The following is a 26,020-nucleotide window of genomic DNA, read 5'->3' as shown; positions in this document are numbered from 1 at the left end:
ACATATGACTAAGCAGCAGGAGGGAGCTGTGAGAGACGGAAACATTCGCCATTTACCTTTGCCCGTGGGAGACAGCTGCTGCTGAGGCAAACTTACAATATACTTTCGATCAGTTTTCCAACATCTATTAGCGGAATTATCTGATGCTTTCCTCAAAACCTTTGGTACTAAGACAAGAGCCCGACAATGGTAACTTCTGTAACATACATAAGCAGGAAAGACTACACCTTGGCTTGTTTAGAGGAAGCAATGACACTCAGAGCTAGGCTTTTTCTTCCTGAAGTAGCACAGTTCCCTTTACCAATAAACAGTGATAAGCCAATGACATTCCAACATGGGCCTCTCTGGAAAATTTCCCCGGGAATGAACTAGCCTGCACATGATGAACATACTCCTTTGCGGAGGTAAGGAGCTTCACCCTACCCTTCCTTCATACAAAAATGTTGTGCAGTAAACAAGGAATACCAATTATTAGCTAACTGACTTCTAACCAAGTTTCTTTTTCTGGAACTATTTCTTTCTTCAAGACATACTGAATAGTTGGAGCTCATAACACAGTGGATTATCTGTGTAGCTTCAGGCAGGGAGGGGGGAAATGGGAAGAAAAGTGGCATTAAATAATTGAAGAACTACATGAGAGTTTTTCAACAAAATAAACAAACTAATATGAAGAAACACCACTACTTGGCACCAATATTTTTTATGAGTTCCCTGGATATAAGCATTCCATTTAGCGATGATTAAACTGATCAGTTGAAAGCTGGGACTCAGGAGTTTTCTCCATGCCACAAACTTTGAACGAATTCCCTGAAACTATTACTTCATCAGCAATCGTAAGTCTCTCTCTCCCATCAGCTCGCCTACTAAAAACCCCACTGCACTCACGCAATTTTTTACAGGAGGCTGCCTTCTGAAAGATGATAGGAACTTAGAGGCGCAGCAGGACTGTAAGTCCCCTAGCCTGCTCCTGCAGCACCATTTCCCTTACCAAGTTCTCATTAGTCAGCCGGGTGATCTCATGCTGTAGACTGGCTTCAATGCGGGCCTCTGGAGGCAGCTGCAGATTCTGTGCTAGGAGCTGCTGCTGGCGATTGTTTTCTTCCTTCAGACTTTGGATCTCACCTCGCAGCGATTCCAGTTCGTTCTCGTGGCTCTTCTTCTGTGACTGAAGCTGAGACTCCAGCAGCCTGAAGAAGTTGAGCAACAGTTGTGTGAACGCACTTAGAAAGTTACATCCCCAATTCTCAGAGGGAGTGGAAAGCTTTAGCTGCTGCTCAGGAACAATTAGCCATGGCTTGCAAAAGAAAATGAAAAAGGCAGAGTACTCTTTAAACCCTTCAGTATGCCTTCTAATTAAATTAAGCTTGCATGATCAAAAAGTGGAGAGAAACTAGTTGTGACACTGCTTTGCATTTCCTTTGTGATTGAACACATACTGTGTATGGTGCCACTGAAGAACATGTGGCAATAAATGTAATGCTAAGTCTTCACAGATTGTCACTGCTTTTAAAGGGTTTTTAAAGAGGTTTTACCTCTAATCAAATCAAACAAACTGTGTAAGATGAAGAAGACACTGTGTTTGCTTAAGCTAGGACCCTGCAATATTAACAAAGGAAAATCTTTCTAGAGTTAACTCTGTTCAGTCAGAAACCATTTAATTGCAAATGCACATAAATAATCTTTATATTTACATTAAAACCAACGTTTTGCAGAGGGCTGTCATTAGTGCACGAAAGGTTAACAACAGAATCAAACTCAGGACTGGGATCCGGGAGCTCTATTTTATCTTCACCACTGACTCACTCTTTCCCCTTGGGCACATCACGTCTCAAATTCTTCTCATGTGAAATGGGGATAACACGTACCAGCCTCCTTCCAAGCAGTGCTGTGGGGATCTACTCCTGCTTGCAAGGCACTGTCCAAGTGCTCTGACTCATCATTTCATACATACGCACATGGAGGAAATGACATTACTAGTGACTACTAGTGTTCAATTAGACAATCTTTCAGGGTTTAAATATGCATAAGGCAGGCACATTTATTAGTAACTAGACTGATCAAGCACGCAAGGGCAAATAGTAATTTACCTGCATTGCTCTGCCATTTAACATAAAGCTTCTTGTCTCTACAGTGCTAGGACAAGAAACGAAGAGGTGCAGAGCAAACAGTCTCACATCCTGCTCTGCAGAACACTTGCTCTAAGTTAGATCTTCACAGGCTTACAGAGCAATGTTAGCTGTAGAGTTTGTTAGCACCAGAAAAGGAAAGACTTTAGTTAGTAGCATTCATTGCAAAATACTTCCTTCTGTAGTTACTGCTACCAACTGTGTATATTGAAGAAGATCAGCACTGCCTATCTATTGAATTAGTTGCCAGTGCAGTTCTAGGAACCATTTTGGAAGTCTGGGACACATGTATGGATACGGGGCCCAGAGGTGCACACAGAGCCAGAACTCCATTTCCTAACAAGGTGAACCTCACCCATTACATGACCAGCATGCAGTCTTTGCAGAGAGTGCAGTGATTGCACTGAGGCTTGAAGAGCACCATGATGAACTAAAGATGACTTCTGTTTGTTGGTTATTTTGTGTCTTACATTTTGAATCTGGCACGGAGAGACGTGGGAGAAGAATGTTCAATTTACTGAACTTGAGTCACAACAAGGAGAGTAAGACCCGTAGCTATTTGAAAGTTAAGAGTACGCTGAAGCTACTCAAACAATAGTTTTATAATTACTAAAATGATTGTACTTCTTTAGGCTGAAAATCTGTAAGGGACATTAATTTTGATACCCAACGTAAAGGCAGACAAATAATACACGGCTACAAATTTTTTCCTGTTGAGGAGCTTCTGGTATTTTACAGTCCATTTTTGCACAAGTATTCTTATGAATTATGTATTAGTTGTTACACCATCTTAACATTTTAAATGATAAAACTTGACAAGGAGAAAGGTTTGGGGACAAAGTTTGAGGAAACTCTTTAACTTGCGTAATTTGTGATGAATTTTTTCCTAACTGTTAAAGCAATAGAGATACTGTAGCTAAAGCAAACCCATAGCAAGGGGCACAGTTAGCTAGAAAAGAAGACGCAAATGAAGAAAAAAACCATTCTGAGAAGTCTGGTAACCTGTTGGCTTGTTTTAACCCTTCATAAACCAGCCAAAGTTCTCCATCCTCATTCAGCATATGATAGTCCTGGGGAGATTGCCTTTCAAGAAAAGTATTTAAAAAAATACAAGAGAGATACATGATGGTGATGAGATGACATGTTAAGGACATTACACACTAAAATACAGTTACTATAAAAAAGAAACAAAAAATGCCCTAAAACAACTTAGCAAATTACTTCTCTTGTTTATACGTATTTCTTCTTAATGACGAAATTCAGTTCTCGGTGTTAACCCAACTGGTTACAGCATTTCATGCTGTTACAATAAATGCATTACAACAGGTTATTGTGACCACTACTGGACAAAAGGTAACAAATCAGCATGGGGAACCCAATTTGAGCAATGTAGCAGTTAAAGGCTAAGAAGATGTAAATCCAGGAAGCTTGATTCTGCATTTCCCCATTGTTTCTTAATCCTTTCACATACTGCATACAGCAATTATACTAATCAAATCAAATTATAACCCCAGCTGTAAGTGTTCTCTAAGTAGCTAGACTTAGGTGGATGGAACTTACTGAATGTGATACACGCAGTGTGTCACAGCAGACCCCAAGTGACCCCAACTGATCATAGATTAAAGAAAGAGAACTTGTACCTGTTTGTTTCCTTCAGTCCAATATACGCCTGTGCTATTTCTCCTTTGTCTTTCATCTTTTGTACATCCTCCAAGAGGATTGTAGAATCTGTCATGGTATTCTGGTAAAAGAATGACGATTTCCAGGGTAAATTTAACAATGTAATTGTTCTTTGAATCCATGTTTTTGTCACTTTACCCACATGGAACACTAATCCTTGAGTAGCCACATTAAAATTAGCATGGATATGTAAGCAGGAGGTTGATCCATAATTTCTATGTCCATTTGGTGTATCTTTTAAAATGAATGCATGCAACATGGTCAAATATCAGTCTAATAAGTGGGTTCATGTGTTAACCTCCTTTTATTTGTTCATCACGTAAAAGGAACCAAATAAATTTCATGAAATGACAAATTTGCGTTTTATTTCAAATTACCAGGAACAGCTGCTAATACTAAAACTGAAGAAGCATAATTTTGCAGGCTCAATTCTATTAATATTTCTTAAACACAGCATTACATGTAGTCTTTCAAAAAATCTCATAAATAAGGTCTATTCCTCACTTCCTATATTTTAAGTACTCTGGCGAAGCAGGAAATAATTTACAAGTGCTTGAGATTTTTTAAGTTCGATATCGTCCTAATACCATTTTGTTTCCGTTTTGAATGTTTACTATGGCATTTTTGCTTTTTCTTCAGTAAAACTTGAAATACTTAACAGATGTTTACAGTCACCTCAGTTAGTCTGATCTGAGTCATTGCTGTGGAATAATTACAGCGGAACCACAGGACTCCAATAAACATAAGAGTTGGAATTCTGACTTTTCTTTTTGACTTTCAAAACAATCAAATGCTATTTTCCCAAGTAAAATTTTGCAAAGTATTTACAATACCAACTTTGTGGACATAAATTTTGGAGCCTCGGTCTCTATGCCTAGTATGATTTGTGTTATCTAATATGAAAACCAATAAAATATATAAGCTCCTCAAGGAATTATTCCCAACATCCTTATGAAACAATTGTTATTTTTTTTGCTGTTATTTTATTACACAGTAAAACTGCTGTATCTCACCTGCCAATCTATCAAGTTTTAGCAGTCTGAACATATTTATTATTTTTGTGCTGATGGAAAGAAATGCTACTTACTCTTCTACCTTCAAGAATACCCTTCCTGCTGTAGTTGCAATATTTGAATTAACAGCCTTCATTTAGAGTCAGTTCAGTTTCTCATACTCCTAAATACTATGTGTTCAACTACATTTTCTAATCAAACATTCAACGCCTACCAAATATCTACAGATCACAATGTGAGTCCTCAATGTTTGTTGCATGCTGAGGATAACGAACACTATAAAGTAAGGTAGCTCTTCATACCACAGACTTTTTTTGGTGAAATTTATGGATTTTGCAAGTTAACAGAGATCTGATTCCTGAATCACAGTGCTGCTCTTACTCTCCAAACACACTCAGCAAGATACATTGGTTGAGCCGACCAGACCAATTCCTGAATCTTTCCTTTCATGTTCAGGTTACCATAAACCAACAGTTCAAAATTGCTAAATCTGCTTGTTTTGAAGTAACTTGTTCCCTTGCACGGAGCAGGAAGATGGGGATGCGGGGCACATAGGATAATGAGAAAGGTTTTTCTATAACAGCGAAGTAAAGTGCAAGAACAACTTCAAATACATGTAGGTTACTTAATGAGAGGCAGGGAAATGACAGCTCAAGTATTGTTGAGGGGTTTTTTAGCATTTAAGAATTCTGGTTTATAACTGTAGAAGAAAATGTGTACCTTATCCTCCTGGCAATCAAGTTGGTAGGCAAGAAAGAAGAAAAACAAATAATTAAAATAAAAATAAAAATCTGTCTGTGCTGTACCTGTCCAACCTAATAAGCAGAAGCTATCTGCAAACTGGCCGTTAGCCATCCCACAGGTCACTTTCATATTTCCCTCATACTCATAACCGCTGTAAAAACAACACTTGTATCTCACCATTGCTGAGAATAAGTTATTCAAGGATTTACTATTCAAGTATTTCTCTACAATGTTCTAAATATTACAGAAAAATGAGTCTTGTTTTCTTTATAATTAATCATTTAAAACAAGCTATTGTACACCTTCATGCATCACAGACTTTCAATTTGTTTAGGACAAATGTAAATATAACTTTGCAGTAGCAAAGAAAGAAGACATTCCTTGCTGCGGTTATGAAACACTAGATAGCTCAGTTCAGTGGAAATGACCAGTTCCTGGTTTCACGTGATACCTTTTCAGGTTGAATGACTCTTATTTTCAAAGCTATTACTTCCCTAAGTATTAGAGCTTTTTAGAAGATATGTATTTCAGTGGTTGTAATCTACTTTTCTCAACACAACCACATAGCACCTATCAAGCAATAATATGGAATTTATATATCCTCATAGGTCATCTTTATGAAATGTTATTGATTTGCAATCATCTATTACCCCACACAGATTTAGAAGAAATTGTTCCTTGTACCTCCTACTGAACTATTAATTAAAAAGAATTCCTGAGACCTACTGTAAATTTTCCAGTCAAACTACATACTCACTAGAGAAATGACAGTAATCCAAATGAGAATTATTTCTGCATTGTTAAAGGAGTCTGGGGAGATCCTGGCCAGACCCCTGGTATCTGCCAGCCTGGTGTACAGTATCTTTACATGCATGCTGGCAGACAAACCCGAAATTGGTTTATTACTAGAATCTCCCAATTTGGACTGCTGGTATTTGTGCACTAATAATGGATCAATGGATTACTTAGAAAGGCTTTCAAACCTAGACCATTTTTATCTGCCTTTTCAAGCACACTGTTAAACTAAATAAAGCACATCAGTGATGCAATGTAACTTTACTAGACAGTGCATCTGCTGACTATTATTTACCTTGGGCTGAATAGCCTCCTTCTGGCTAACAAGCTGAGACCTCAGGATGAGGACTTCTTCCTTGCGTACTTCCAGCTCTTCACTCACTGAAGTCAGCTGATCCAGGAGGACTCGATATGCAGGGGCACCAGGAGCAGTTACCTCTGGAGATCGCGTTTCTGTGAGGGCCTTCTGCAGCTCATTCAACTCATTCTTCAGTTTTTTATTCTCAGATTCAAGTTCTTGACGCTGCAAGAAATAGGGACAATGCTGTCACCCAGCAGCATTCCAATGTGCCTAAAAACCACAGGTACAAAACTATGGATAGAAATGGTAAGAACCATGAGTAACTGCAACAAATCAATCAATCTCTCCCGTATCCCTGGCCTCTTGACTACGGTGAATAGTGTCTGGGCGGATTTCACTGACAGGGCTAACGTTTCGTCTGAAGCGCAAAATCAGAATACATGTATATGAATCACACGGATTTCATGGGAAAAAAAGTACCAATCTTTTTTTCCTCTTATTCTCCCCTTAACAAAAAAAATAAAAGTTCACAACAAATAGTGGTCAGCAGGCTAAGAAGATTCTGCATCACTCAGTGATATTATAAAACATTTTTAGTTTTAGTGGTCTAAGGTATGCATTAATATAAATAATGTGTTTGGAAAAGAGGACTACATTTATCACTGTATTTTCACCGTACTAAGTGTTTCAACAGAGAACTCCCCCTGTTTAGGGGATCTTTTTGTTCTGCAGCCCCAGCCACACATTCTACACCTCAAAACGGGCAATCCTACAATAAAATGATTGCTGGGGAATTTTTGTTCTAGTTTCTCTAGCTAACACTCTGAAACAGGAGGCCTGATGTAATTTTCTATGCCAGCACATACAATGGGTGGCAATATTCTCACTAGAAAATAACAGAAAGCTCGTTTTTAGAATTACCTTGAGCGACTCATACTCCAACTCTGCACCTCTTATTGGAGGCCTTTCCTCCTCCTATGAAAGAATACAGACAAGTGTGAAAGATAAAAATCCAACCCTTCCTATTCTTTAATTTAGTTGAGGCAGAAAAAGGAAAGGGAGCTGAAACTGTTTTTCTATAAAACTGGAAAACACTCATTCTGGTACTGCTGAGTGCTTTAGTTTGAATACTGGCATTGTCTCCCTTCATTCACTTATGAGTTTATGACACATAATAGGTTAATATAAATAAAATCACGTACAAATCACACAACTGGTGGCATTATCAGTGAACAAATCACTGGTAACAAAACAGAGCAGGATGAATCCCAGTATGCTCAAGAAATTCACTGGTGGAAGAGTAATAAGAAACAATTGCCAAAACTAGTTTCATACTTTTTAAGTCCTTACAGAGACCAAATCAGAGGAGAACTGCAAATAAAATGAACAATTACTCATTCTCCCCTTCATATAAGTAGATTTCTATATTGCTATTCCTTAACAAAAACAGCCTTTTTTTTTCTTCATGCAAAGTCCCAACCACTTTTTGTTCCTGTTAACTTCCATCAGAGGATCTCAAGGACCTTGGAAAACTAAATAACCAGTCCCTAGTACCAAGCACCAGGCATAAAACTTGTTGTTAAATAAAGGAACTCCTAGAGGAAGGTAAGGATTTACTAAAAGCCAGTCAGCATTCACACAGCTACTGTTTCACAAGAAGGGATACTCTGGCGTCAGCATTTGATCAGCTAGAAAGAGTCCACCTTAGCTTTAGCACGGAGAGCCTGTTCTTCCTTTCTGTCCAGCTCATCCTGCAGGGATTGCTTTTCTTGCTCCAGCTCTGTAACCCGTTTCTGCAGCTTGAGGAACAGAGACATATCCAATGGTGCCTTCTTCTCACTTGGTTCCTGCTTTAGAAAGAACAGAAGGAAGTCAAGAAGTTTTCCCCTTCCACAACACAAGGAAGCGCTACGGTGAGTAAAGATGGGAAACAGACTGGGGAAAGAGAGGAACACAGAAATGTTACTTGATTCTGAGAGTTGACTACTGACATCTAGAATATTTTATCAGCTGTCACATGCTATTTTAAAAAAGGATCTACTAGTATAAAACATATCTAAGCCTAAAGCCTAGCAAAAGAAAGCACTAAGACACTACCTAGCAGACAGGAGGTCTATAACTAAGCATACCTTTTATTCTTACTTGTTTGGAGGGGGAAAGGAGAAAAAAAAAGTCTGTGATTAGACTCACCTGGAAACAACTATAAATAGAGGCTTTTTTTTTTTAAAAATTATTTCTACAGTAAATTCTTCAGCTACAGAGAAATCTCTCTGCTGATTGTAGATTTATAGGTTTAGTGGGATGAGACATAAAAAATAGGTACCAGAAGATATATGTCATGCCTTTTTCCTTTTATTATGCTAATTATAGAGCCTGTTCTGAGCCTAATCCACTAGCTTGTTCACTATTTTTGGGGCAAGAACCAGCATTTGTAATATGAAGGTTCATCAGAAATTGTCCATCAGCCATTTTGTACTTTATGTAGCAAGAAGATCAAAGCATTTACTATGAAGTGCACCATAAAATTTTGAAGCCTAGAAAAGCAACTAGAAAATTAATATTAATGACTGTAGCAGACAAGCAAGCACAGCCGTTTCCACTTCATCTCCTTTCACTGTTGAGGGGAAGAGTCATAAACCACACCAACAGCTCAGGAAAAAGAAAACAGACTTTTGAGTTTTTCTGGCTTTACTGGTTCGCATTGAGATGGACCCTATTTTTTAATGTGGTTTTGTATCATTAATCTATAGTTAGTCTGGAGTCAAACTGGAGTTTGAAATCTTAAGGGGTTAAACAAATACAGATTTTATCTTCTCGGTGCTACATATATTCACACTCTTGTGTGAGTTAATTTTTTTCACTTATATTCTAAAAACCAAAACTGGCTCTAGAACAGCAATTCAGTAAGTATATTAGCCAAAGGAAAAGATGACATGGGGGTCATGGGAAATCCAATCACATGTAGTTGCACTGTCCTTTTCCTGATTATCCATGAAGGTAGGAGCATCTTTCTGAAACAATTATGCAAGGTGAAAAATATAAGTGGGAAGGCAAATTATGAAAGAGTCCACACAGAATATGTGTCAGCATCAATGTGTCAGGGTATTTGCATCCATAGTAGAAAACAGTTTTCTGCAGAGGCTTTCAAGAACAGTAATGACAGCCTGTAAAAAGCAGCTGTGGAGGTAACTAACCTAGACAGAGGGCAAATGGAGTGAGCTGTGCGATGGCTTACAGTTAAGAAGGTCTCTAGAATGCACAGAAAAAACTTAGCATCTGCAAACTGCCAAGCACAGTCAGACCACCAACCTGATGGCTCTCTGCTGTGTTAGCAGTCCCACTTCTTTGGGAAGGGCCAAAAGGGGGAGTTAACTTTGAAAATACTAAGAATGGCTCAGAGTTGCACCACAAATTATTCATGATTATTATTCATTAGCTGAATCAAGAGAGTCATCTTTCTGAAAATTTTTAAATATCCTGGGATTCGTATCACTGCATATGCAAAGGGATAGCATGTTCTCGGAGTTTTTTCGTCTCTATGAAATAGAGGAAAAATAAATCAACATGAGGTTCTCACCCCTAACAGGGGACTCACTCCATGTAGCTACTAAGAATGTGTCTAGCCACCTTGCTACTTTTAATCCTTGAATATACAGTACACAGACTTCTCAGGAAGCCTCACTGGTTTTCTGAATTCCCACTTTGTGCTGAAAAAGTGATTGTGCTTACAAACACTGGCAAGCAAATGTTTTACAGATGCAAATCAACGGGATGGCCAAGTATCTAGTCTATGTTTACTGTAATACCAAAGAATTCAAAGCATATTTTCATAAATTCTTTTTACATAGGACCACAACTAACTAGAGAATGAGCTGTTTCCACAAAGGAAATGGAAAAAGTTGGATTAAACTGTTAGATATCTCCATATAAGCATATGGTGTTCACAAGCACATACAAAAAAAAAAGAGATAGGAATGAGTTCAACCATTGATCAGTGAAAAGTTGGGGGGGGAGGGGTTTAACATTACCTCCATCCTCACTGGTAAGTCTTCTGCTTCTGTGATCTCAGAGCTAAAAGTATATTCAGATTCATTACTACTGTGAGTTGAATCCGTTCTTTTGTGTCCAGGCTTGGGGATGTTCTGAAGTGCAAATGAAACAAGTCAGTACCACTATATGGTTTTCCCTGTAACTGTCTTTTCACAACCTATAATTTAGCTTGGAATATTTGGTGTTATTTCACAGCTATCAAAATTTATAAGAAAAGATTTTTGATTCTGGTCTCTCATGCCACCTAAAGCCTATGAGATGTAGTTCACAATCAAATCTATGGAGCAGGTCATATCCTACACCATCAAGTATTGCTGCAGAAAGCAGAATCAAGCAACAACGCAGCATTTTGTGGGAAAGAAAGGCTTGGTTTACAGGAAGCACAGGCAGCAATTCTCTAACTTTCCAGACATTGTACTGAGGAATATTTTTTTCTTCCTGCCACATAAAATATTCCCAGAACTACTTTAAATTTAACACTAGATGAATGTGGCAGAAACAACCCTAGCACACGTGAATAACTTCAGGGCAAAATAAGGGCGGACAGCATGTGCAAGACCACTAAAGTCACAGCAGAAATTTAGCCTTCTTCACAAATGTGAAAATAAAAATAAAATTTTTTTTAAAAATCAACCACAAATTTTAAATGTATTTGTTTGGGCTGAGCTAATCTAATCAACCATATTTAAAAGGAAAAATTCTCTTTTCATGTACAATTCACCACCACACAGCTGACAGCAGAAGCAGTTACTAACGTACACTACTAGATTCTGCCTAAACACATTTGTGAACAGCTTTTGATTTCTCAGATGTTTTGACACTTACCACCATTAAGTTCATTTCATCCTTGAGATCATCATACCGCTCCTCTAAACGGCTGAACTCATTCAGCAGGTTCTGGTATCGTAACCGTTCATCATTCAGATCTAGCTCTAGCTGTTTTGTTTCCTCCACGAGCTTCTTTTCCATCGTCTCTGCCATGGAGAACAGGAATCCAAAGTGAAAACCCCACTTCCACCTACCATGCAGTGCATCCATCCTGGAGGTACAGGCATGTGTCTGTACCAGGAACACAGATGGTGAAACAGTCTGCTGTGTGCAGCTGGTGTGTGGTATTTGTGCTTCTGTAGGCAAATATTAAGCCAAATATATGAAGGACCAAAGCATTATTGTGGTAATCACAGAAGGGTTCATTCAAGTTAAGTTAGTTATTCTGCTAATACCTTGCATTAGTAATTCCAGGAGGGAGGAAGAAGGGGCACTAGCCCAGTGCTGCATTATGTAAAAAGCAAAATGTGAGATGCTTTATGCCTCATGCACACTGACCCTCCTCATCACAGCTGCCTCCATCACAGCCTTCACATCTAGAGTTACGCTCTTCTGGCTGCTGTCTACCTAGTCACAGCAGCCAGAAGAGCTGCAATAGATTAATTGTATTAAATATCAGAGCCTTCTTTTAAAAAGTAAAACGCTTTGTAACAGTCACCCTCACCAAAAAGACCCCAAACGCTTAGGACTTCGTGGAAACTCAAATAGTAAATAATTCTGATGCACATGAGTTCCTTGTTTTAAGAAATGAAGCCATTAAGCTAAAAAGGAATGCAATCTAAGGCAAATTAGCCCAATCTATGCAGTAGAGTGTTGCTTTACAAGGTAACATGAAGTAGAAAACCTGAGTGAAGAGAACAGAGCCAACCTGTTATTTCCCTCGCCTGGTCATGGATGCGGCGGTTCAGCTCCTCCTTTTCCGTTTTCAGTAATGTGTTCTGCTCTTTCAGCTCTGATACCAGCTATAGAAATAAAAGAATATTTGACTCAGAATGCAGTTCATCTTTTATCAGTAGCTCTAAGAGCAACGACATCTTTGTTGTGAGAGTTCAAATACTTAAACTTTTCTTCAGAGAATGAAATCAGTGAACTAAATTATGACATCTTCATTTCCCAAGTTACATTTCTTAAATAAGTCCCACTGCAGATTCCCCTGTATGTTCTGCACTCCATTTCTGATCAGATGCCAAAACTGCCTTGAACCACTCCACTGTGCCATAATATCTTTCAGTAAAGTCCTAAAGATGCAATTTATTCCTTAAAATAGAAATATTCCTAAAATAGGAACAAAATTGGTTGTTCTGTTTTATATTCCATTGCATTGGGTAACACCATAATCTAACATCTTGCCTCTGCCCAAAAATTGTGCCACTTTAACTGTGCCCAAGTTTGCCAGTTACTTATTTGTCTCTGATTACGGTTACTATGCATTCATTTTGCTTAATCAATTAGTATTTTTCCTTTTGTTTATCTGATCCTGAAATGTATCACTGCAGCATCACATAATGATGGAATAGCTCTTCCAATATTTGAAACTTGCACCGTTATCAGCAAGTAATCTTGATGGGAAACAACCTGTTTGATATGTTTGTGGTTAAAGCAAAGATAAGGGGTTAGTCAAAACCTGTTGAACTAGACTGTGCACACATACATGTGTTTAGTAGGCTAATTGTTTAAATTAGGTAGGATATAAACAGGTACCTTTGAATACTGTGTATGGGACAGATTTCTGATATTATGTGATTACACTCTAGGTAGGTAAAATGATTTCTTTTAATGAATGCGCTACCTCTGACTAATTGAGGAATCTTAAGAATTTGGATTTGCAAATACTTTCAATATCAAAATCTGAATAGATTGAATACATATATTTACATACAATATATAGATTTAGTACATTCTTCTACCATAGGTGTAGTTATTTAGGTATCAAGCCTATTTAGGATTGTACAGGTATAACACTGCTTAAAAATACTGTAAAAATATCAGCCACACAACTGAAACAATTAAGCCTGGGCAAAACCGGAGTGGACACCAGGCCCTTGGGGATCTTCTCATACATCTGAGACTGCATACTCGCCTGCTCAGTTTCATGTTTGTATTTGTCTGCCCATTCCTCAATGGTCTTCTTCTCAGACTGAGTTTGGTGCAGCTCCTTCCGGAGCTTGGCAATCTCCTCCTGAAGGCTGAGGACACGGTTGGTTGCGTTCTTAGCCTCCTCCTCACTCATCCGAAGCCTTTCCACATCACTCCGCAGCTTCTCTGTCTCCGTACTGTACGTGATCTCCAGGTTGCTCATCTTCTCCAGCAGAGATTTGTACTCTTTGTTCTTTGCAAAACACAACACAGACATAGCAGTGTTGGGGAAGTTCTGGTTTAAGGGAGCCTTCTAGTTCCCTATAGAATATACCCAGACATGGGAGCAACAGAACAGCTTGCTCATTTCCAAAAAGTTTCAGTCTCTTTTTGCAGAATTGCTTAACGAGGTGACAGAACAGTCCAGTCTCTAAGCCTGCACATTAACATCCCAAACTAAAATCAGAGAGGGAGCCCACATACCTCAGACCTGATCACCTCACCTTCCCTTTAAAAAGAGCAACTGACTTCCTTCAAATGAAATACTGACATTAAGGGAGCAGATGTTTTCTCTCAGTGCTGCTGAGAGACACAAACAGATGCTTTATTGTCCCAGTCCCCCTGTGGCCTCCTGGCCTCCCTTTCTCTTCTATCAATGTTCTTCAGCAGAAAAGAGAACTGATACCTTACAATAAAAATTCAGCGCATTCTTCTCTGAATGCCCACAGTGCTACTGAGAAAGGAAATACAAGATTTCTAAAGATTTTCCCTGAGGCCAGGGAGCTTTTACCTGCTCATCAATTTTTCGCTGCAGCTGCATGATCTTGTTCTCCAAGCCAATGTGAAGTTTCTTGTAGCGTTCTACAGACCGGGCCTCTATCTTCAGTTTCTTTAGCTCTCTCTTGGCCATCATGCGCCGGTAACAGCATTGCAAGTAAACAATTGCCTTCAAGGTCCTACGGTAGTGCACTCGAGCCAGCCAGCCTCTTATATGTCTCTGAATAATAATCGACTTGTGCTCCCGAAGCATCTACAGTTAAGAAAAAACACCACAAGGGGTGTTAGAATTGCAAAATACACCTGCTCAGTTAAACAGACTCCATAATGAGAGGTGTAAAGATGATGTACATAGAGACACCTTAGTCTGAAAAGAGAAACTTCTGGTGAAGAGTAACAAGAAATGAATATGGAATTAATTTAAACAAAAAAGAAGAGGAAAAGAAGACGGGAATAAGGAAGATGACAGGGAATAAAATGAAAAGGAACTAGAAGGAAAAACATGGAAAGGAAGAAGTGAAGCACACCAAAGAACCAGACATTCCTTTCTGTTGATGTCAGATCCAAGCTAATTGCAAAAATATATGGTACCTTGCAAATACAATCCCTTTTTTTCTTTAATGCATCTTTTCTCTTGAAACATCTTAGAATCATTGACATATGCTGCATAGGATTCATCAATATACAGTTTAAAATTACCACACTTGATACACAGTGCACCTAGTACCCACTAGAACCCAGAGTACATTGTAGCAGCTATTAAAAATAGCAGCCCTAGTCTAGCTGACCAAACTACAACTTCCAGTCAGTTTTCCTTTTTTTTAATTTTTCTTTGGTCTTGCCTTTTTTGACATATCTTAGACTTGCCAGCATGGAAAAATCTCCATTTGCTCTGATCAGAAATTTTATATTGTAATAATTCCAACTTATTTCATGGCAGAAATGTCAACCATAGCTTTGAGCTGTAAAGTACCCCAACTTCATAATAATTTTTTAAAAATAATTTTTAATGGAAAAGTCAAGAATGCCAGCAACCTTCATCAGTGTGGTGGCCAGAGACTTCCACTAGGAAGGGTCTACTACTTGTTTTTGGATCCTTCACCCACTGATTCAATCAGAGATCCACCTGGTCTGGAGCACCTGAATTCCAGCAGACCACAGCTATGCTCAAAGAGCATGCCCAAACCCACAAGGCTTTCAGGGCTCTGAGCTTCTGCAAATTGAACAGTTTACTATAAAGAACAAAACTATTTAAGATTTTATATTATTTCTTGGATTTGGTAGTTTAAAGATCACATTCTTACGCTGATTTACCACACAGCTGATAACACAAACTAGTAGGGTAACAACAATTTTATTTTCTTTTATATACTTCTTTTATTCTTCTTCAAATGAACTGAAATGTGTTAGAATTGTTACATTTAGAGATCAACGAATTTAAAAGGTTCACTAGCAAAGTGGCAAGATTATAAGGCACACAAACCTTCTCCCTTAGTGTTTATTTCTGAAGAAAAAAAGAGACTTGAAGTACCAGCACTCAGTTAAATAGCACACTGAGGTAAGGAAATAGCTTTCTCAAAAGCATAGCAAGGTCAAAAGCCAAAGTCCTTCTGACTGCCTGTCGTGCAGTTGGCATTCCTGCCTCCTTCTTACACGTTTCCTGGAATAGTCCTTCAGGTTACCCACAGGTATCTGAACGGCTCGAACACAACTAGCTTTCAACAACATTTTCACCTCAAGTTTGGCAGCAACAAGTCACATAAAATACCTCCATCGTGCAGGGATGGTCCTCATCTGCCAGTGAATTCTCACACCCATGCAGTCCAGTGAGGAAACAGGACTCACCAACGTAAGGTGAGAGTATCAGAAAAGTTACTTAATTCACCAGGTATTTCCCAGGAAAGCTTATGTAAAAGCTGTGGAGGAACTAGACTCCTTGTTAAGCCGAGAAGCACATCGCAATGTCTCGGGCAGAAGCTTTCCTCAGGATGTGTGAAATAGATGATTCAACCATTTTAATTTCCTTGTATTAGTCATGTGACTGCAACACATGCCCTCTCTTCTAACAACAACAACAACAGGTACGTTTCACAATCCTAACGAACAACACGTGTACCATATATTACTGACAGAGTCACAGCTCAGCCCGAGTGTGCTGCCACAAGGCAACCTTTTGGTTTCACTCACTTGCAATCATCGTGAACTTCAGAACAACTGTGTTTACCTTCCCCTGGCATGCAGAGCTTGTGCTTCTCTCTCTGGCCATCCCTGTATCTCAGCTTTAATAAAATTCAACCTTAGGAGGACAACGTATACACAGCACACCGCAGGTGCGTCGTCAGAACTTCATGTCTCGCTGCGGTGAACAATTCACTGCTCGAGGGGGATAATCCCTGACAGGCAAGTCTGACCACCCCTTACGGGGACCCCTCCAGCAATCTGCCATCTCTATTAAGAAGGAATATAACAGGTTTATAAAACTCTGTGCTACAGGACAGATGGGGTGTGTATCACTCATGCAACTAACTTCAGGCATTTTCCTGAGGTGGCTTTTAGTCCACATATTGCTGTGACCCATGTCTCACTTTGTCACATCTGTCAGATCACTGTTAAAAACATATCTTACATAATCTCACAACATAAAAAAACCCAACCCATACTTAAGTTTTAATCTCCTATTTCTGTGGGTATCTCTTTGCTAACATTAATCTCCTTCAGTATATTCCATCAGCCATTTCAGAATCATTGAAATTAGGGATGGAATAGGAATAGTAGTGCATCCCATATGTATATTGATGTGAGCAATACTGATTTGGACTCATGGAGGCACATTCACACAAGGCCATTTTCAATATGTATTTTAAGTGTCTCAACATTCTATGTAACAAATGAAAAAGTGAGAAATGCTGTAAATCCCTGCTAGATTCTCCACTGACTGCACTGAAGGTCTAAGTACATCCATATTAGATGACAACGTGAATATCTCTAAAATGACAAGTTCGTTGATTGCAGTATCAGATCTTTCTAATTTCCAGGTGCTGTCCTTCAATCCATGCTGTGGTATTTTGTTTGTGCATTATGTGTAACAGCATGCACACAAACATTTCCGATTCCCAAGGGGACACCACAGAGCAGCTTCGTCCTGAAGGTAAGTGGAAATAAAGCTAGAGCGAAGAAGTAAAACCTTATGATTTCTTACCATTTGGTACTTGTTCCTGGCCATGTAACCTCTCAGGAGAGCCTGAAGAGCAATAGTAGCAGCTCGCATGCATTGGTATCTTTTGCGGACCACATACATCCGCTGGAACTTCTGAATAGTGATGGCAGCCCGTGTTCTCCGCAGGAACTTGGCATAGCTAAGCAAGAAAAAGATTACAAATAATACCTGTAATTATTTTCCAGTGCTTGAATACTATTTTTTTTACATCCTGTAACTTTATCCTCTTTCTCAAGAGCTACATTTTCTATGTCCATTTCTTCCTAATGTTGTGAGTGATACAGCGTATTTACTTGCTACTCTACTGTGTGGCAGTTCAACAGAATGATAAATTAACAGAAACCTTGCAAGATTTTACAGGGAAATATTTTCACTTCCTCTGAGAACTGTGCTGTAGAACTGACAAGATAAACTCAGCTTAATTTCTCACCACCTTTTTCTCCAGCTTTAAAGCTATTTCCACTATGCTGCCTTCCAGATCTCCTCTCCTAACCTCAACCTGTAGAAAATGTTTGCTCGTTCTTGGCCCTCTCAGCAAGACAATTACAAAGCATCTTGACCTAAGCCTCTTTCTGAAAGTTGATTCTTGGTCTTCGTAACTACCTTGTCTTTGAATAATACCACCTGTACTCCTACCCCTTCCTCTGGCCCATCCACAGCCATCCCTCAGAAGTCAATCCAAACAAATGACTCCTGACTGATGTACCTCCCTTCACAGCTGCACCCTGGATGAGCAATGGCTTCTCCAGCAGGACAGACAGACCCAGCTGGGAGGGCACCCAGCAACTGGGCCACAAGGACTCAACCAAGAGTCCTGCTTTACCTCACCTGCAACATATCTCCTAGTACTACTTGTACTCTGCTCCCACTAACAAAATACTGTTCTAAGCATCATACAGCAAGGGTGCTACTGTCCTCTCAGGAAGGTCAAAACCAGGCAGGACAGACACACTCATTATATTCAATTTCCTTCATTTCCCTGGAAAATCGTTTCCTCCCAGCCAGTATAGGAAGGAGAGAACAAATGTATCACATTTAAATGTCCTACTTAAAGGGATCTGAATTGAGGCTAGTGTGGGTTTTCCCACGAGCGTTGCTTACCATCGTGCTTGGTACCCTCTGACATATCTCTGAATGGTGATGGCAGCCTTCCTCATACGCACGTACTTCTTTCGCATCAGCCAGCCTCGGATCGTCTTTTGGATGCGGATACAGGCAGCTCTCAACTTATCTGCCCTTATTTTTTCCAGATAGGCTACTTGACCAGCCCGGAAAAATATTTTTGTCTTACCAAACTGGTACTTATCCTTGTCCTATTTTCAGAGGTAAAAAGAGCATCAGTTACAGCATTAAATGTTAGTGGATAAAAAAAATGCATGAAGGGCTAAATGAAAGTACAGTTAGTAAAGAAGCAAAATTATATGTGGAATTTTTCAAGTAAACCTAGACTTAAATTATGTAGTGGAGGAGAGTATTTTCTCTGTATGATTCTGCTAACAAATTAATACAGTAAGGCTACAAGCATGGCCTAAACGAGTAACGTGAGATTTTTGCTTAGACAAGAACGCCACAATTGTAAGAGATGTGGTAGGCTACAGGAGGTGACGAAGGGGCCCAGAGCATGAAAGCAATACAAGCAATGCACATGTACAATTTCCTGCTTAAATTGTAGATGATCCCTCTGAACGGTCCATCTTCAATCATATTACACAGTACAAACAAAACAGCTGGGGCTTCAAACATGTACACGCTGTTTACAGCATCAGGACTAAGCGAGAACAAAGCATCTCACTGCTGCTCAAACACATCTGAAATTTCAGAACTAATCCAGAAAGAGAATAATACTCTATCTCTATAGGCTGTAGTATTCCTTGGAGGCAAAAACTGAGAATATACAAAGGTACATTGAAAAAAATTAATTTCGTTGACTGTTTGATGATAAGTTAAAAGGAACAGCAGTCAAAGAGCTACAGCTTAGGATACATTTAACACTATACATTAACACTATGAATACAGACACATGCATATAAACCAAAAGATTTCAGTTAAGTCCACCCAACGACACAGAATTTAAAAAGCCGAGCCCCAACCTGCCTGCACAGTATTTATTTTTTTTGTTTCCATAAACATCCTAACATTGGCATTGCACTTCAGCAAGGTAAGCTTTCTTGCTTTTGTATCTTTGTAAGCTTTGTCTCCTTCTCTTCCTAACTGACACTTCTAAGTAAGTCTCGATTAACCATCTTCTACTGAGAACTGGCTGGAACTGGCTCTTTGGAGCCTGACTGCCCTCCGCTGTTCATCGGTCCTTAAGAAATCCCAGGAAACACATCAGTTCAGGTGCAGCGCCAGTGGTGTGGATGGCACAGCCTGGGAATGTAGGGCTGCAACTGGAGGTAGGAGGCAAAGCAAGAGGCTGCTGAGGTACGAGGACAGCCACAGTGCTGCTAGGCAGGGAGACAGTGTCACAAGGACGAAAGGAGTGAAAAAGGTTGACTTCAGCACAGGAGCCGAGAGGACCAGTGTGAAAGACACAAACACATACACAGACAGAAACACCTCCACGTTAGAAAACCTCCAGGTAACTCTACCTTACTTAAGATGTGGTTAATGCATCTTGCCCTTAAGCAAGTTAAGGCTCACCCTCAACCCACCCACACTTAAAATCACTGTCTTCCTTTCCTGTGATACACTGGGAAATTCTGCAGTTCCTGTGCTAATATTGGTGGGTTAGTACTTTGAAGAAGTACTAAAATAGCATGGCTATGAGGGTGTAAGGGATGCTATCTTTACTCCTTCAGATTCCAAATGCTCTCAGCACTAACTCTAGTACCAGAATCAGCTTCTCCAGGACATTTTTACACGTCTGCTTTCGGTCACTAAGGACATCTCTCTGCTTCATCAGAACACGGTAACGGCTGAAGAACTCTTGGTATGTCCACCTGTCCCAAAAACAGAGACAGTGTCAGTCCCCACAATGAATAATTCTCTTAGAAAGGAGAGCTGCAGCTGAAAGCAATCTAAAAAGTGGCAAACACACCTGGAGGGGAAGCCAGCTGCACTGATTCGGATGGTCTCCAGGACACCACAAGCTCTCAGCTGCTGTACTGCCCGCTTTTCATCAAATCTAGGTAGGAATAAAAAGAGGCTGTGGGTGTGGGGCTAGTTTTGCATTACATGGGACCTCTGGCCCTGCGCACACCCAGGACAGGAGTGGCACAGAGGGGGAGCAGGGGTGGGATGTGATGGGTGGTTAACAAATCCAGCTAGCGCTTCTGCAACTCAGCGATAACAGAGGACAGCCTAACTGGGGAATTGTCCGAACCCATCGGCTGCTGCAAGCTGCTTATCCTGTCCTGCTTCCCGCTGGCCTGCCCAATAGCCATGGGAGACTTTGTGTGCCCAGATTCTAAGCAGACTTTTGAGAAAAGCTCTAAGCAAGTTCAGATATGAAAAAAGATAAGGAATAAGACATTAGAATCTGCAAAAGCAAATTCCAGCAAATGTCAAATGAACTCAAGGAATGCAAACTGCCAGTCACATTTAAAACAGCTAACAATGAAAATGCTGGTATTTTTGCTCATATATCACCAAAAAGAAAAAAAAAGGCACCAGGAAGTCTTTCTCCCTCCATTCATCCCAAAACATCTCCTGCCGTAGGTACACGTACACATGCACAATGAGTCCATAACAACAGAAAGGAGGCACACCACTTGGCTCCTGAGCAAGGTTTAGAAACTCGATCCTCCAAGGCCTTGGGCAATTCCCTCCCACGCACAGGCTATACGAACCATACATGAACCAGCTTACGTGAATGGAAACTTGAAGTCATTAGGCTTAATACAGCGCACGTAGTGTGGAGTTGTAGCGTTCAGGGTTTCCATCAGCAGGTGAAGAGAGTTTCGAAACTTTGAAAAAGAAAAAGGGAAAAATATCAGGGAATAGCCTCAATAAGCTCAATCATATTTGAGATAACCTCAGGAAGCGGACCTAGGGATATTTGCTTATTTGTAATAATGCTTTTGGTAATAAACACCAGCTTGGTTTTGTTATGGCAATAGATTTTAGTTTCAGATACCACCTTTCAGTGAATTATGACACAGTGAGACTTCTAAATCTTAGGCTTTACAGGAGTAAAGCTCCCGTATCAGCGTGTGATAAATTACAAAAACACGGCATAGACTGAGTTGTTTTCAGTTTTTGACTGTCTCATCTACCCTAATCTTTGTCTAATCAATCTCTTTATGACTAAACCTCATGGCATATTACTAAATAGCCATTTAATTTTAAAGAAATTTAAAATCAAATTTAAAATCAACAGTGGTAAAAAGAAAAAAAAGGTATCAATCTCTTCAGCTCCACTGATCCCAGTGTCGGACCTACTGAAGAGAACTTTGAAAGTCCAATATGCGAGAGTTTTAGGAGCTTTACTTTTAAAGTATCAGGACCACAAATACCTAACATGCTGCAGTATATCCTTCTAACCACAGAATACTCTAATAAGTAAAGGAAACTATGAAAACACGTCTTAGATGTTTTAAGCGTATTGGCATGGATTTCCCTCTTTCTGTTAAACTCATGATTCTAAGCCAACCTCTGTTTCTACACAGAATATGATAAAAATCACTTTTGTATTAGCTTTCTTTAAAATTTATAAATTAATATACATGGTTGATTGATAGGAGTAGTATGAGAGTATTCCTAACACTTCAACTCATAGTTTCAGTCTGACAACAAAACTGTTAGGCCTCTACCAGTCTCAGGAGACTGTCTGTTTGCAAAATCAGAAATGAAGTTTAAATAAAAAATGGTAACTGGGCAGGGGTTCTCTTGCATGAATTGCAGATTGGAATTTGCAGCCTGTACCGCAAATACATGCCAAACAGATTTGCATTCTGTGCAGTAGCATGAATAACTATTCTTATTCCCTTGCTTGGGGAAGGTTACAGAGGAATTATGAATACGCACATTAAACATTCTCTAATTCCCTGATTCTCACCTAGCAGTCTGACTAGCTCACGACACTGCACAGACACTGTGCTAACATCTTTGTTAGGGGATCGACAACCATCCAAGGCAGCAGACAAAGCCCAGGCATTTCTGGTGATTTTATCAGAACTCTGAGCCCCCTAGAGATGTGGTTGGTTCATCTTCAAGAATAGGCAGAGGACCCTGATACAAAGAACTTACACTCCCTGAGAGCTAATTTATATTCCAGGCTGTCCTACAGTAACATAAAAAGATTTATCCACACAGACCTCCTGGAAGCCCCAAGCAAAAGACGAATGCCACTACTCACTAGCAAAGTGGTACAGGCTGGCAAGTAGATAAAACCTGAGTACTAAACTGTCAAAAAGGTTCCCCTTGGCTCCAATGTATAGTCTGAGGGACAATCTGTCATATAGAAAGCACTGAGTGGGGACATAACCATCTTGAGAAAACACCTGTTAAATCTTTTGAGTGGAAAGTAACAAAGAAAAAGTGAGTTCTCCAGCCATACTGATCTGCATACTTTTAATTTAATTCTGGCACATACACGTGGATATTTTATGTTTAACCCATTGATAACTGGAACCAAGTTTCCTGGGGACTGAATTCCCACTTTTGATTTGAGTCAGACAACGTGGCACATGATCAAAAAGACCCAGTATTAGATTTTCAAAGATTCTCAGCATCCAGCATGTTAAATCTATCTTGAAAAACATGAGTTTTGGTTTTGGCACCACAATAAGAACTGAGCTCCCTGAAACTGTGGCCCAAAATGCATTAGTAATTAGGGTATTTTTGCTCCAAACTGTAAGTCATAATCAGCTGCACCTCTCTCAAAAATCACAAGGGATCCCAAGAAGCACCAGCACACCTTGAGACCTATGAGACAGAGGGAGGTAGAGGCAGAGATTACTTAATAGAGCTGCATCTTCAAACTCACCTGATGTCCCACAGTTTTCTTATGTTCCTTGCTGGCTTGACCTGGCCTGGCCTTGGCTGGTTTTACAGCCGTTCGAGACAAAGGCACACGCCCCGAAGGGGTTGCTGACGTGGGACTGAGGACCTTCTCCTCATCCTGGAATAACTCTGGTAGCAGCTTAAACTGGTACAACAGCAGAAAAAATACAGAGGGTAAGAATCCAGCAAGTGATTGCACCCATTTGTGCTTAAGGTAGTTAGAATCCAGGCTCAGTTTTTGTAAAGCGCAGGTTTTTTGTTGAACTCCACACAGGGTCAAACACAAAAAAGCATTCAAGCTAGTAGTATAGTGAGTGGGCCATGACTTAATACTAAACATTTTGTGGGTTTGATCAGTGAGTCTCCTTCTGAAGACAAAATTCTGATTTGAGGGTTTTTTTCATAGAGCCAGCAACAGCTTCCACGTGAAACTGTTAGATACTGACAGCAGTTTCAGAAGTACCTATTGCAATTATATATGGCTGCTTTGATCTAAGGAGGAAACGACAGGGTCCTCTCATATTCCAGTGGTGCACCAGACTCCTTTGTGGTTGAGAAATATCTAGGACACTAAATAACCCAGCAGGCAACAAAGAATATTCCTGCTTTATCACTCTAAATTGAAATAATCAACCTCAAAGAGGAACCATCAACTAAAAAAAAATCATTAGCCAAATTTACCTGACTGAAGATCTACTCTCAGGCCAGTGGGAGTGGAGGAAAAACTTGAAATATCTTTCCAAATATCACACAGGGCTTCCAGTTCCCTCTCTCTAATGGCTACAAAATACACCCATATATAATAGCTGCTTTGAAGTAACTTACAATGAAAAATAACACCACCACGTCTTTCTACTGACAACTATAGCACTTCAGAAGCATTATAAGAGTAAGAAAATCTGAACTTCTCTACCTGTCAATGAATAATCTTTTATCTAGCATCTGTGCATTTTCTCCCAAGAGATAGGAGCATTCAATTTTCAGTACTAGAAAGTGCTTGGGCTAAGTACAACCTAAAAAATAAAAAAACCGGTTTTGCCTTATAAAACTTGGTGAGCATGCACGACATCCAATGAAACATGCTGCACAACAAAATGGTACTTGTGCCCTGTGGTTGTGCCAGACGGGCTAGCAGGAGGCATCAAACGTTCCTCAGTAGCATTCAGCACAGCACTCCAGCGTAATATAATGACTATGAATGCTACAAAGGCATCCTAAGTTCCTGAATTAAAAAAAGGAGTATCACAGCTTAGCTTTATCTCACCTGAGTCTGCTGGACTAGGAGCACGATCACCTTAGACTACCTCTGTAGCTGGTGGACAAATGACATTTCCAGGGGGTGATTTAGCCTGTCTCTTCCACTGACTCAACAGAGTTCAGGATGATTGGGCCACCACCACCTCATTCAGCTGCCCGCAGTCAGACGGAGTGAGTCGGTATGCACAGGCGTCTGAGCTACAGAGCCACGTCTTTTCATCCCATACAAAAACTGACCTGAATGCAGCACGCTTTCTCTGAAACTCCTGATGCTCTCACGCACCAGGGGTGGGAAGGGGATCCCCAGTGTCTTGACTGCAGATGGATGAGCTCTTCTAAGCTATCAGTACCTAAGACTCATTCCCTTTTCCCAACCCTGGGAAAATCTGCCTGTAAAAATGGGCAAGTGCGTTTCAAAGGTGCCACTTTCATAGACACTGCCTCAGTTACTGCATGCAGAAGACAGGAGCAATCTATGGCCACCGGCAGCAGAGAGCATTGCTGAGACGATCCACACGGTGGGGGCATTCGTGTTTTCCTTTGGTTTAGGTTTTCACTATCTTATAAATTTTCTTTGTTTCACAGAACACTAGGAGCGTTCAAAGAGAGGGAAAACACTGATCAAAGGGCAGATAATTCACATGGTAGAAAACAGGCAAGCAAGCATTTTTTCCCCGTAATTTTTTCAGACAACTTAACAGACATGCTGCTAACAATCTTACAGATCATTTCTTTCAATACAGAGCCACAACACAAGATTTTAACAACATGCCAGTAGCAAGCATAAAGGCTGAGGACTGTTGTGTTGCTTTCACGATACATGCATGGAAACTGAACTAGTTCAAAGAGGTCTTGTGGGTGGATTTGTAGAGAAGGCCAAAATAAATAGCTAAACACTACAGTGCCTGCCAAGAGCAGCGTGTGTCATGCACTTCGGAAAGCAAAGAAGCATTCGAGCTGTATGTGAGAGTGGGCATGGGCAGGATGACAGATGATGCAGTCAGTTTAGAATTACCTTCTGTTGAATGTGCACAGCAAACCCAGAAAACAGTGACAACAACAACAAAATCAGAAATGCAGTCCCACTACAATTACTAATAAAGAAGGCCTGCTGAAAAATAGAAATGAAACACTCTTCTTTTGAAAATCCATTTTCTTCACAGTTGAAATTTTTTTTTTTTTTTTAAACACTGGTTTGGGTGAAATTTAC

The 26,020-nt window shown here is 39.9% G+C and overlaps 1 protein-coding gene across 1 annotated transcript in view; it reads right to left on the bottom strand.

Moving 5' to 3' along the window:
* The window catches only part of MYO5A (myosin VA (heavy chain 12, myoxin)), an 85,294-nt gene that overhangs the window by 15,174 nt on the left and 44,100 nt on the right, over window positions 1-26,020 (bottom strand). The window contains exons 15-31 of the mRNA XM_010572280.1: window positions 23,537-23,698; window positions 21,418-21,515; window positions 20,648-20,734; window positions 20,441-20,549; window positions 18,709-18,920; window positions 17,590-17,746; window positions 14,404-14,643; window positions 13,618-13,866; window positions 12,406-12,499; window positions 11,535-11,683; window positions 10,688-10,801; window positions 8,363-8,506; window positions 7,581-7,634; window positions 6,654-6,881; window positions 5,540-5,548; window positions 3,767-3,867; window positions 989-1,187 (exon numbers count right to left, since the gene is read on the bottom strand). Of these exons, the coding sequence (XP_010570582.1) occupies window positions 989-1,187; window positions 3,767-3,867; window positions 5,540-5,548; window positions 6,654-6,881; window positions 7,581-7,634; window positions 8,363-8,506; window positions 10,688-10,801; window positions 11,535-11,683; window positions 12,406-12,499; window positions 13,618-13,866; window positions 14,404-14,643; window positions 17,590-17,746; window positions 18,709-18,920; window positions 20,441-20,549; window positions 20,648-20,734; window positions 21,418-21,515; window positions 23,537-23,698 (2,406 nt within the window). The remainder of the gene's footprint in view (window positions 1-988; window positions 1,188-3,766; window positions 3,868-5,539; window positions 5,549-6,653; window positions 6,882-7,580; window positions 7,635-8,362; window positions 8,507-10,687; window positions 10,802-11,534; window positions 11,684-12,405; window positions 12,500-13,617; window positions 13,867-14,403; window positions 14,644-17,589; window positions 17,747-18,708; window positions 18,921-20,440; window positions 20,550-20,647; window positions 20,735-21,417; window positions 21,516-23,536; window positions 23,699-26,020) is intronic.

This window comes from Haliaeetus leucocephalus, unplaced genomic scaffold (assembly GCF_000737465.1).
Source record: "Haliaeetus leucocephalus isolate CR32 unplaced genomic scaffold, Haliaeetus_leucocephalus-4.0 Scaffold339, whole genome shotgun sequence".
NCBI lineage: Eukaryota > Metazoa > Chordata > Aves > Accipitriformes > Accipitridae > Haliaeetus > Haliaeetus leucocephalus.
The sequence above is the reverse complement of the archived record's forward strand: the minus strand, read 5'-3'. Positions and strand labels throughout refer to the sequence as shown.